This window comes from Balaenoptera physalus, assembly GCF_965194825.1.
Source record: "Balaenoptera physalus genome assembly, chromosome: 13".
NCBI lineage: Eukaryota > Metazoa > Chordata > Mammalia > Artiodactyla > Balaenopteridae > Balaenoptera > Balaenoptera physalus.
In genome coordinates, this window is record NC_138892.1 from 101709658 (window position 1) to 101723883 (window position 14226).

Consider the following 14226-nt stretch of genomic DNA (forward strand, 5'->3'; position numbering starts at 1 on the left):
TAGACTAACTGCATGGATAAATAAAACAAGACCCAAGTATAGCTGCCTACAAGAGACTCACTTCAGCTTTAAGGACACACATAGGCTCAAAGTGAAGGATGGAAAAAGATATTCCATGGAATATTGGAAACCAAAAGAGAGCAGAGGCTGCTATAATTATATTAGACAAAGTAGACTTTAAGTCAAAAGCTGTAGCAAGAGAGAAAAAAAGGTCATTAAATATTGATTAAGGGGTCAATTTATCAAGAGGATATAATACTCATAAATATATAAGTACCCAACATCAGAGCACCTAAATATATTAAGATCAATGGATTCATTATCCAGACAGGGAACCAGTAAGGAAACAGCAGATTTGAACAACATTGTAAACCAAATTGATCGCACAGACATATACAGAATTTTTCAACTAACAGCAACAGAGTAGCAAATTTTCTCAAATACACACAGAACATTTTCTAAAATAAACCATATATTAAACTACAAAACATATCAACAAATTCAAGAATATAGAAATAATGTAAAATATGTTTTGGACCACAATGACAGGAAAGTAGAAAACAACAGGAAAAAAACTGGAAAATTCACAAGTATGTGGAATCTAAACAACATGCTACTGAACAACCAATCAATCAACAGAGAAATCAAAAGAGAAATTTTAAAATATCTTCAGAGAAACTAAAGTGGAAACACATATACTAACAGTATGGAATGCAGCAAAAGCAGTTGTAAGAGGGAAATTTATAGTGATAAATGCATACATTAAGAAAAAAGAAACATCTCAAAGAAGCAACCTAATGTTACACTTCAAAGAACTAGAAGTGAAAAACAAACTAAACCTAAAGCTAGCAGAGAGAGGAAAAAACAAAGATTAGAGCAGAAATAAATGAAATAGAGAGTAGGAAAACAATAGAAAACATTAACAAAACTAAGAGTTGGTTCTTTGAAAAGATGAACAAAAATGATAAACAAACCTTCAACTAGACTAACCAAGAAAGAAAGAGGTAACACTCAAATAAATAAAATTAGACAGGAGAGAGGAGATATTCAAACTGATCCCACAAAATACAAAGGATCATAAGAGACCAGTATGAACCATTATGTGCCAAAGAAATTGGATGACCTAGGAGAAGTGGATAAATTCGTAGAAGCATACAAAGAAGAAATGGATAAATTCACAGAAGCATAAAACCTACCAAGACTGAATCATGAAAAAATAGTAAATTGGAAGAAATCAATAATGCATAAGGAGATTGAATCAGTAATTAAAAACATCCCCCCAAAAAAGGCCAAGAACAGATGTTTACAGTTTTTTTTGGCCATGCTGCGAAGCATGCAGGATCTTAGTTCCCTGACCAGGGATTGAACCCGTGCTCACTGCAGTGGAAGGGTGGAGTCCTAACCACTGGACCACCAGGGAATTTCCAACAGATGTTTTCAATGATGAATTCTACCAAATATTTAAAGAAGAAATAATGCCAATCCTTTTTATATTTTTTTATTTTTTTTTCCTGCTTGGATCTGCTTATCCTTTTTAAACTCTTCCAAAAAACTGAAGAAGGCACACTTTGAAAATAATTTTACATGGCCAGAATTAACCTGATACCAAAGCTATGTAAGGACACTACAAGAAAAAAAGTTACAAGCCAATGTCCCTTTGAATATAAATTAAAAATTCTCAATAAATTTAACCAACTGAATTCAACACCGCATTAAAAGGATTCAACACTATAATCAAGTGAGTTTAATCCCTAGGATGCAAGGATGGTTCAACATATGCAATCAATATTGTGATACACCACATAAATAGAATGAAAGATAAAAATCATATGATCATCTCAATAGATGCAGAAAAAGTGTCTGACAAAATTCAATATCCTTACATTTAAAAAACTCTCAAAAAATTGGGTATAGAAGGAACATTCCTCAACATAATGTAGACCATATATGAGAAGCCCATAGTTAACATCACACTCAATGGTGAAAGGTTGAAAGCTTTTCCTCTAAGATCAGGAGTGAGACAAGTGTGTCCACCCTTACCATTCTTATTCCACATAGTACTGGCAGTCCCATCCAGAGGAAGTAAGAAGAAAGAGAGAAAGAGAGAAAGAGGGAAAGAGAGAAAGAAAGAAAGAAAGAAAGGAAGAAAGAAAGAAAGAAAGAAAGAAAAAAAGAAAGAAAGAAAGGAAGGAAGGAAGGAAGGAAGGAAGGAAGGAAGGATGGAAGGATGGAAGGAAGGGAAGGAGGAGGAAATAAAGAAAGAGAGAGAGGGGAAGAAAAGCATCCAAATTAGAGAGGAAGAATTAAAATTGTTTCTGCAGATGACATGATGCTATATGTAGAAAACCCTAACACTCCACCAAGATAAAAACCATTAGAATTAATAAAAGAATTCAGTAAAGTTGCAGGAGACAAAATCAACATACAGAAATCATTTGCATTTCTATACATTAACAATGAAACATCTGGGGAAAAAATCAAGAACATAATCTCATTAAAATTGTATCAAGGACTTCCCTGGTGGTGCAGTGGTTAAGAATCTGCCTGCCAACACAGGGGACATGGGTTCGAGCCCTGGTCTGGGAAGATTCCACATGCTGCGGAGCAACTAAGCCCGTGTGCCACAACTACTGAGCCTACTCTCTAGAGCCCACGAGCCACAACTACTGAGCCTGCGTGCCACAACTACTGAAGCCCACGTACCTGGGGGCCCATGCTCCACAACAAGAGAAGCCACTGCAATGAGAAGCCCATGTACCGCAACAAAGAGCTAGCCCCCACTCACCTCAACTAGAGAAAAGCTCACGCGCAGCAAAGAAGACCCAATACAGCCAAAAATAAATAAATAAATTTATTTTTAAAAATTGTATCAAAAACAATAAAATACTTAAGAATAAATTTAACCAAAGAGGTGAAAGATCTTATAAAAAGTATAAGACTGATGAAAGAAATTGAAAAAGACACAAATAAATGGAAATCTATACAATGTTCATGAATTAGAAGAATTAATACTGTTAAAATTCCATACTACCCAAAGCCATCTATAGAGTCAAGGCAATTTCTATCAAGACCAATGGCATTTTTGACAGTAATGAAAAAAAAATACTAAAATTTGTGTCAAACCACAAAAGACCTCAAATAGCCAAAGCAATCTGGAAAAAACAGACAAACATAACCTGGATTTGTGATTTCTAAATATACTACATAGCTGTAGTAACCAAACAGTAGAGAAATGATATGAAAATAGACACATAGATCAATAAAACAGAATGAGAGCTCAGAAATAAACCCAAGCATATACAGTCAACTAATGTTTGACTAGGAAGCCAAGAATATTCAATGGGGAAAGACAGTCTTTCCAATAAATGGCGCTGGGAAAACTGGATATTTACATACAGTAGAATGAAACTAGACTCCTGTCTTACACCACTCACAAAAATTAACTCAAAATACACTAAAGACTTAAATTCCTTTAGGCTCTGAGACCATAAAACTTCTAGGAAAAAATATAGGAAAAAAGCTCCTTGACATAGGTATTGTCAATGAGTTTTTGGATATGACACCTAAAGCACAAGCAACAAAATCAAAATAAACAATGGGACTACATCAAACTAAAAAGCTCCTGTAGAGCAAAAGAAACAATTCACAAAATAAAAAGACAACCTACAGAATGGAAAAAATACTTGCAAATCATATACCTGACAAGTGGCTAATATCCAAAATATGTGAGAAACTCATGAATCAATGGCAAAAAAAAAACCCCACAAAAAACCCAAAAATAATATGATTGTAAAATGGGTAAAGGATGTAAATACACATTTTTCCAAAGAGTATATACAAATGACCAGTAGTTATATGAAAAGGTGTTCAACATCACTAACCATCAAGAAAATGCAAATCAAAACCATGAGCTATCACCTCACACCTCTTACAATGGCTATTTCAAAAAAAGACAAGAGATAAAAATTGTTGGCAAAGATGTGGACAAAAGGGAAACCTTGTACACTGTTGGTGAGAATTTAAATAGGTACAGCCTCTATGGAAAACAATATGGAGGTTCCTCAAAAAATTAAAAATAGAACTACTATGTAATCCAGAAATTCCACTTCAAGTATTTATCTTAAATAATGAAATCATGATCTTGAAGAGATATCTGCACTCCTATCATTTTGCAGCATTATTTACAATAGCCAAGACGTGGAAACAACCTAAGTGTTCATTGACAATTATAAGGATAAAGAAAATGTGATAAATATTTGATGTATAGATTTATAGATATATCTATAGATAAAGATGTAGGTTTAAGTCTATATACAGGCATAGATATTATAGATGTAGATATAGATACACACAATGGAATAATTATTCAGCCATAAAAATGTAGGAAATTCTGTCTCTAGGGACAACATGGATGGACCTTGAGGACATTATGCTCAATGAAATAAGTAAGACAGAGAAAAACAAATACTGTTTGATCTCATTATATGTGGAATCTAAAATACCAAACTCATAGAAACAGAGAGTAAATTGGTGGCTGCCTGGGCAGGGGTGGGGGTGGGAGGAATGCATGAAGGTGGTCAAAGGGTACAAACTTGTACTTATAATATGAATAAGCTCTGGGAATGGAATGTACATGTGACTGTAGTTGATAATACTGGATTGTGTACTTGATCATTACTAATAAAGTCGATCTTAAAAGTCCTCATAACACACATACGAAAAGTAACTATGTGATGTGATATATGTGTTAACTGACTTAATGATGGTAATCATTTCATAATACATATTTCTTTTTTTAATATTTTAATTTTGTTGGAGTATAGTTGATTTACAATGTTGTGTTAGCTTCAGGTGTACAGCAAAGTGATTCAGTTATACATATACATATACTCATTCTTTTTTAGATTCTTTTCTCATATAGGTTATCACAGAATATTGAGTAGAGTTCCCTGTGCTATACAGTAGGTCTGTGTTGATTATCCATCTTATATATAGCAGTGTGTGTGTGTGTTAATCCCAAGCTCCTGATTTATCCCTCCCTCCCAACATTTTCCCTTTGGTAACCATAAGTTTGTTTTTGATATCTGTAAGTCTGTTTCTGTTTTGTAAATAAGTTCATTTTTATCTTTTTTTTAAGAATTAGATTCTACATATGAGTGATATCACATGATATTTGTCTATATCTGTCTGATTTACTGCACTTAGTATGATAATCTCTAGGTCCATCCATGTTGTTGCAGATGGCATTATTTCATTCTTTTTTATGGCTGAGTAATATTCCATTGTATATATGTACCATATCTTCTTTATCCTTTCCTCTGTCAGTGGACATTAAGGTTGTTTCCATGTCTTGGCTATTGTAAATAGTGCTGAAATGAACATTGGGGTACATGTATACTTTCAGATTATGGTTCTCTCCAGATATATGCCCAGGAGTGGGATTGTTGGATCATTTGGTAGTTCTAATTTTAGTTTTTAAAGGAACCTCCATACTGTTCTCCATAGTGGTTGCACTAATTTACATTCCCACCAACAGTATAGGAGGGTTCTATTTTCTCTGCACCCTCTCCAGCATTTATTGTTTGTAGACTTTTTGATGATGGCTATTCTTACTGATGTGTGGTGACACCTCATTGTAGTTTTGATTTGCGTTTCTCTGATAATTAGTGATGTTGATAATTAGATTTTTTCATGTGCTTTTTGGCCATCTGTACGACTTCCTCAGAGAATATATATATGCATTTCAAAGCATCACATTGTACACCTTACACTTATACCATATCTTATGGCAATTATACCCAATAAAGCTAGAAAAAAATAGAAAAAACTATGTATATAGACTAAAACTTTTGCAAACGCAAGGAAAAACTGACAGAGGAATAATAGTAATGGGAGCTTGGAATATATTTCTCAGCCTTTAATACTTGAAATAAACAATTTAAATAAATTACATTACATAAAAGTGACATATACTAGATATGTATGCATACAAGAGTTTATATATTAGGCTTTACTGTCAATACTATAAATTCTAAACTTTAAATAACTTCATTTCTAGAACACATGGTCTCAGCTTAAAATTTATTTCTTTAGGGACACGTTTTCTGCTTCTCCCAGCTCGATTAAGTAACCCTACTGGTGTCCCGATTGACGGCACTTACCAGAGTTTATTATAAATTCTTGTTCTGGTGCCCAGCTTCACTAGACTATAAGCTTTATGGGCCAGGGAACTTCATTCATCACCATTAGTGCCTCAGCATCTGGTGAACTGCAAAGGGTATGGATTTAATACCCCACAAGACCCTCTTTAAATCAATAAATATTGTGGAATGAAAGTCTAAATAAATTCCAAAAAGAAGGTATGGAAATGATGTAATTTAGCATGTTTTTTTATGTGGCATTCAAATCAGTGAGAAAAGAAAAAGACATACTGCAAGAATGATATATGAAAAAATAAAATTAGAATTTCATATTGGATATAAAATAACTTACACAGTTATTTAGTATTGACATATATTTAAATATATTCATAAAATTATTAAAGATTAAATAATTTATTTAAACTTGAAGTGGAGAAGAACATTCTTAATAAGGCTCTGAAAGCAAAAACCAAAAAAAAGGGAAATTTTAATAGACAATTAATATTATTAGAAACTTGCATGAAACTAAAAACAAAGGAAATACAATTAAAATAATAAACTGAAGGACATCTCTTCGGCTTATAGATGGAATAATTCAATAAGGACAAGGACTTGCACCCAAACTGCTTGGGTTCAATTCTTGCCTCTACTTCTTATACCTGTCTCACCTTGGGCAAGTGACTTAACTTTGCTTTGCCTCAGTGATCTGTTTTGGGAGGTAAAAAGGATATTCTTCCTTATAGGATTGCTGTGCACTCAAATGAGTTCATATAAGTGAATGCAGTATAGGTATCTGGTGGTGTACTTGTAGTAGATAGTAGTAGTAATAGTACAAAGAGCTTCAATATAAATCATGACAAAAATGACAAACATCACAAGTTTAAAAGGACAAATGTCATGAGCAAGTAATTCACAAATGAAGGATTAAATTGGCTAATATACGCCAGTTTTTGCCTACAAAACAGGCTAAGATTTTAAAACTTCATAAGAAGACAAAGTTGGTGAGGGTATGTGGAAACTAACATTCTCGTACAACATTTGTGGAACTAAAATGCATTGCAAACGTTTCTGGCAGGCATTAATCTCTATGTATCAAAAGCCTTAAAGGTACTCATAGCCTATAAAGCAGCAACTCCACATAAAATGTGATTAAGAGAAACAATCATGGATGGTCCTTACATTTAAATACAGGGAAGTTCAGAGCAACTTTTTTCAAAATAGCAAAAACGTTGAAAACAACTAAATGCCCAATACAGATGGTTAGGTGAGTATATTGCATTTCATTCATATAGTGAAATAACTGAAGACAATTAAAAATTTCAATACTATCCCTGTGATAGCCTGTGTTTCTTAATTCTACAATAAAACATTTTAGTGTGTTAAAGCATAGTTAATGATATAGAAAAATGTCCAAAATATATTATTGATTGTAAAAACAGGTTACAAAATCATATATACCAAATTATCTAATCTTGAGGGTCTACATTTTTGTGTATAATGGCATAAATTGCATCTGAGGGATAATTTGATGTCAATGCCCATCATGAATTTCAAGGTGGAGACCCCTGTAATGTGTGCCCAGCTCAGAAATCATCAGATGCTCACAAAGGCCAAGACCACTGTTTTACAAGGAGCAAGTGTCCGACGTCGTATGAAGTAGAAGAATAAAATTTTAGTAGGATAACTCTGAACGGTGTTGTTTCATGGAAAATGAAAATAGTGCTTGCTTTGGTGAAAAGTTCTTGCTTCTTATAAAACTACTGAGGAAATTTCCTCCAGTTTTCCTAGTAAGAGGAGGGGGCCTTGTATCAGAACATCCATTATCTCTCCCCCTCATAGGACCAAAACCCACGTCTGCACTTCAGAGCCGCCAGGAGGAGAATCTTCACTAGCATCTGCCCAGCACTGGAGGAGCAGAGATTGGGAGGGAGGGGGCTTCCCACGGAGAGCTGTGGGACCAGAAGCTGAGGTCTAGGGGGCGACAGTGAGCACTGAGAGGAGACAGGGCTGTACTGAGTCTCAGCCAGACCAACACCCAAATCTGAAAGAGCCGCCTCCTCCAGGCTGAGGACTAGGTTTTCTGCATCCCATCCCTGATGCCTGTCATCCTCTCACTCAGTGGAAACCAGCCCCCAGGGAGGGACAGAAGATGGCATGAGAGAGAGAAAATGCACCCTACAGAATTCACAGCAGATCCTAGGGAGGGGAAAGGACCATCCCAGGACCCCAGCACAGCAGGAGACAATTCACAGGGACTGGGGCAGGGACTCGGAAACATTATATAACTGGTGCTGTGCATCAACTAATCTCTATAAACAAGAGGTACCCGCTCCTGGCTGCAGGTTCCTCTTCTCCACAAGGGACACCTGGTGGGAACAGGGGAGGCCAGGAGGCAAAGCCTCTCACAGAGCCCGGTGCTGGGCAAGCACTGCAACGAGCAGAGGGGAGGCCCTGGGGTTGGAGGAGAGGAGCCAGAGAGAAGCAGGCAGGTGCACGAGTATCTGTGATCTGGTTACATGCAGCTGACAGAACACCCAGCCGTGTGGGCACCCTGTGTGTTTCACAGACCAACTGACTCAGTCCCTCCTCTGCAGCCCTGTTCCTCTCACACAGACAGGCTTCACGCTCTCCACACACACACACACACACACACACACACACACACACACACACACACACAAGCACAGAGCCTAAAGGGGCATAAACGCATACAACATGGGAATCCCAGGGGCAGTGTCTACACAGCAGGCAAATGGAGTGTATGGGGAACAGCCCAGAGTTCCAGCTGAGGTCAATCGCTGGATCTTCCACACACTGGGAGCCCCTGGGACTCATAGAGGCTCCCTGAAAACAAGGGAGACAGTGGAGAGGACCGAAGCTGACCCACCTCAGTCCAGATCAAGCATCATTTCTCTGTAAAACCTGTCGCTACGGTCAGCCGACGCTCCCCAGGAGAGGAACCAATAGTCACAGTCAGTGTGGTTCCTTTTTGGTCAGAAACACAGGGTCTACACCGAGGCTTCGGCTCCAGAACTCCAGAGACCTTTCCCTTTCCCAAGGCGTCCACTCCCTTGCTGTTAACCCCAGGAAAGAGGGGCAGCTCTTACCTTGCCCACTCAACAGAGTGCTGAGAAGGAGGAAACTGAGCCCCTGAAGGGAGAGGCGTCCGTTCAGAGCCATCCTGACGCCCAAGTCATCAAGGTCACAATCCCAGCTGCAAAATCACCCTGTGACGAGGCACCAGGGCACCGACACAGGTCTCTATAGACCCGTCCCATGACATCCTCCCTACTGAGAGCCAATAGCGACACCTTTTACCATTTCAGACGCTATCGGAGCCTTCATCTGCCACTCTCTGAAGCTCAAACACCAATTAGCTTCTGAATTTTCAACATCTCCTTATATAAGCAACACGGTCCTTTGACCTCCAGCTTCCGTGGGCCCCTGAGAACCAGGCCCCCATGACTGGGGCTGGCGTAGAAAAGTTGCAACAAAAAGCATGAATGGCTTTCTCTCCCCCAGTCATCCTGGCTGATCTCTGCAGACTGTGAGGTCTCGCAGGGTCAGGGTGCTGGGATCGGTTGGCCCGTGGAGAGTATTGTTGGTGCAATCACGCATTGTTCTTCCCTGTGACAGAGCTCAGGGCCAAAGCAGAGAAGCAAAAGAAGGCTTGAAATTCAAGAATAATTATCAGGCCAGCAGAAAATGAGGACCAGGAGCACAGGACTTCACAGGTGAACGTGGAAGGCAGGAGGTGGGAACCATCAAGCTGGGGGGGTGAGATTGTTGGTCTTCCCCCCTTCTCAGAATGATCTGGAGACTGGGTCCTGGAGCACCGAGGGGCTCACAGTGACATGGGGCTTTGACAGACCCTAACGTTTCCCCATCAGGGATCTCTCTTAGCCCCTAAGACCACTCTGTCCAGCAGGCACAGGTCACCTGGGGCTAAATTCCCCTTCTCCAGGATGAGAGGGGGATGTAGTCTGCAGGATATTTACAGACCCGATCTCCTCCACTCTAGGCAGCTGCCCAGGGCCAGCAGTCCTGCCCTGAGAGCCGGGTGGGGCTCAGGGCTCAGAGCCACCTGGCTGGTGCACTTTACCATTTTTCTTCCTGCAAAACACAGGCTCAGTGCAGTGATTAGAGTGTGTCCAGGCAGAACCCCCCTTAGACTCAGTCCAGAGAGGCCCCGCCCTGGATGCTGCACTTTACAGGACACTGCCCCGGCTGCCCCCCAGCCAGCCCCCCAAGAGGGAGAGGAGTCTGTGAGCAGAGTGGACATGCGCAGCCAGATGGAGTCTATGCCATCCCCCTTCTAGACCAATCTGGGTTCTCAGAACCAGGAATTCCCTGCCCAGATGGTGCCCCGCCTGCTGCAAAACCAACACGGGTCTCTTCCCAACACGTGCTCCCAAGAGCGGAAAACGAGTGGTCAACCCTGGTCCTGAGGGTGACCAGGGGCCTGCTGTTTGCTGTGGAGATGGGGGTGCAGTTTAGACCAGGGCTTCTCAAAGCGTGGTCCACCTGCAGGCAGCACCAGCAAGACCTGGGAGCTTGTTAGAAAGTTCTCAGGCTACACCCCAGGCCTAGCAAATAGACTCTGTGTGTCACAAGCTTTCCAGGGTATTCTTCTGCACATCAAGATTTGAAGGTACTGGTTTATAGGGAACAAAGACACCCAGACTGGGGTGCAGCACCTGTACACAGGCCAGGCCCCTGGCTGTGTGGGAGGTGAGGAAATGGGAAGAGGAGGAGGGCAGGCCTCAGGCTGGCTCTCCCCGCGAGGCCACATTCTAACCTCGCCTTCCAGCCTCAGATTTCTCTGAGGGGACAGTTTGAAGATGCTTTGGTCACATTTAGGTAATATCCAGCCCACCTGACAGCTGCAGTTCCCAGAGTATATTAATAAACATGTTCCTATGATGTAAGTTTAAATTGTTTTATGAAAAGTGGCAGTAGGTAGACATCTCATATCCTTTTGAAAATAAGAACATATTAACAGTTAGCTACCTTAATGGTAATAACTTATCAATCATTATCAGAGAGAAATTTTTTACCATATTGCTATATAGTACCTGGAAATCTATCTATTCCCCTCTGAATCACTCAACCTTCTTGAAAAAGGAAAAGGAAAAAATAAACCTCTCTCTCTCATTCCACTCCAGGTCTAGGTCACCGTCTCTTCCAGGAGTGGCTGGGATGGGGAGGTTTCCAGGCAATGGAGACTTTGGTGTTGATGACTCCTTCCAGTCTTTAGCCCTGCTCTTTCCCAGGTCTTACTGCCGGCCCTCGGCTCAAGTAGACATGGAATATTTACAAAGTCCTGATGGGTTCTAGACTTCTGAGTTCCAAATATTGAAATGATTAATCTTTACAATGAAAGTCCAAGGTCAAATTGTAATCCACTCACCGTATCTGTGCACTTGTCCAACGCATGAAGGTTTCAGCTTCTACGTAGATGCTGCTTGGCTAATAGTATCAGGTTCCACTTTGCAAGTGTGCAGTTTATAGGATCGCCACGAGGTGGCAGGGCTGGGAATGACAAATTCCTGGAAGCCAAAGTCAAGTAAAATTTAAGTGCTTGGTTTTTTTTAAAAGATCACAATTAATGTTATTTTCATATTTAAACATCTTAGAATAGTCTATTGTTGACGACACCAGAGTGTCATTGTTTGAACTATAAAGAAATTAATTAAAATAGCAATATAAATAGACACTAAAAAATAGATTAGATAGATGGGATAATGGATTGATGATGATGGTGATGGTGATAGGTAGATAGGTAGATACAGAGACACAATAGCTATATATAAGGGGCTTTTTAGACATGCTAAATGCCTTTTCCTTTATTGCATTTCATTTTATGTGAAATATCCCTTTCAGCTAGTCACCAAATGAGGCTTCAGGAGAGAAAGAGATTGCCGTTACAGGAAATAAAGAGAAAGAGGAAGTCATCAGTCAACTATAGCCCTCCAAAATAGGATTTTCGGGTCCCAAGAAGAAAATAAATAGTTTTGAAAGACTAAGCTTTTCTAAACTTCAAATTTTTCCCCTTTATATATTGAAAGTTTGGTTTGGTAGGACTTAGAACACAATTGTATTATAAATCATAACTAAAGAAGATGCAAAATATAATTTAAGGAAACTGCCCAAGACAGAAAGGGGAAATAGAAGGTCTTCTGCTAGAGGGTGGATGCAGGCAAGGGGACAAAGAAGAGGCATGAGAAACAGAAAAGAGATGGGGGTACATGCTGCCTGAAACCATCAGTGACCCCACCTCCTTCGTTCTGCATTTAAGAGGAAAGGTGGCAGCAGGAATGGAAGCCCAGGTGGGTTGAGGGGAAAGATCAAAGCAGAAGGGACTTATGCCCAGTTTAGCCATTGCTGCCTTGTTCTGGTTTCCACTGATCACAGAAGCTCCCCAGAAAGTAGCCCTGGGATGAGTAGAGAGACTGAGAGGGGCCGTAGGGGAGGCAAGATTGAGCCCTCACCTCAAAATTCAAGGTCACTAACATGCTACCCTCACTCTTCACACCCCCTCAGGCTCAGGGTTCCCGTGATGCACCCCTGCGGTTCACACAAGCCCACCCTGTGGCCCCCCTCACTCTAACTCTCTACATTTCAGCACACAGACATGGGAAGGAAGCTTTCTGCAACACACATGCCCCTGAGTCCCCACCAGAGCTCAGAGACATGTTCACGCCCTCCCCATCCCACACCTGATGCTCTCAGTGGGACCAACCCTGAGGGCAGCTGCGGGTCAGTCCACAGCCCCGTCACGTTACCCACCAGAGGACCCCGTCATCAAGGTGAGCAGACACAGCTTCTCTGCTCCTGCCATGCCCATTCTTTCTCCTTGAGACTCAGGTACATGAAAAGGGAGAAAAAGCAACTGAACACATACATTTCTCTCACTAAATATACTTATTATTAATAATTAATAGATAATTAAGTATATATTACCCTTATACTATAATTAAGTATATATTATAGTATAAGGGTAATATATACTTACTATTACTTATATATAATCTAATACCCATTCATTTTACAAGAATAACTTACTTGTCATCTGTTCCTCTCACTCCGAAGCCCCATGGATGTACACGAGCTCCATCTCCTTCTATATCTGTACTCTTAACACATTAATGATAATCACTGATTATAAACATCAGGACTGGAATTTAAACTCAGGTACTAGAGTAGGACCAGGGTCTGGTCAGTCACTTAGAGTTGACGCTGTACTCCCTCTGCGGCCCTGATTTAATATTCCTTACCCATTGTGGATTCCACACCATCACCAGAAGCCATTCAGCCAGACACCTAGAACACAGGAGGTGCTTCCTGGACTCCAGTCATCCCCTCCCACAGGATGACATAGGGATGCATTTACAGAACCAGGTAAACATGGTCTCACTTACCTCGGGATTGAGATCTCACAGATAAGACACTGTTAGGGGTTCCAGACCCTGTTCTAGGGAGGGATGGGCTGGGAAGAGGGGCTAACTCAGAGCTGACATGCTGTCCCCAAGCAGCACCCTATACCCCAGAGCTTGGGGTGCAGTATCAACATGGACCAACTCATCCTCTGATGAAGGTAAGTCTTCTTTGTCACATAAGGAAATATCAGTGTACAATCTCAACAAAGATTTGAAAAGGAAGAAAGTTTTAGAGAGGACACCAACCCAGCTGGGTCCCACAGTGAACTTGAGAGAGTGCAGTGCAGTGGTCAAGAGAACAGACTCGGGAGCCAGACGGCCCTGTCTTGACTCACAGCTCAGCCACATGCCACGTGTGCGACCTTGAACAGGGTTCTTAAACTCTCTGGGTCTTGGTTACCTCGTCTATAAAAGGAGGGTTATGATCGGGCCTAGATGACAGAGTTTTGGTGAGGATTAAGTGAGTTGGCATTAGTAAGTGATAAGTGCTGGCTACTGGCAATACTTAGTGGTAGTAGAGAAGTAGTATTAGGGCATCTTTCTCCATCCCATCCCAGGAATCACAGGACTCTAGAATGTGAAATTAAACTCTGTTACATCAAGCCTTGACTGGAGCCTGTCAAATTCTACTGGGAAAGCACAGTTGT

At 40.4% G+C, this 14226-nt stretch overlaps 1 protein-coding gene across 1 annotated transcript in view; it reads right to left on the reverse strand.

The window, feature by feature from the left end:
* LOC309640523 (antigen WC1.1-like) overlaps positions 1 to 12655 on the reverse strand; it is a gene marked incomplete at its 5' end in the record, with an annotated part of 63446 nt that extends 50791 nt beyond the window's left edge. Inside the window, 2 exons of the mRNA XM_082419276.1 lie at positions 11551 to 11590; positions 12632 to 12655. Of these exons, the coding sequence (XP_082275402.1) occupies positions 11551 to 11590; positions 12632 to 12655 (64 nt within the window). The remainder of the gene's footprint in view (positions 1 to 11550; positions 11591 to 12631) is intronic.
* Positions 12656 to 14226: the final 1571 nt, after the last annotated feature.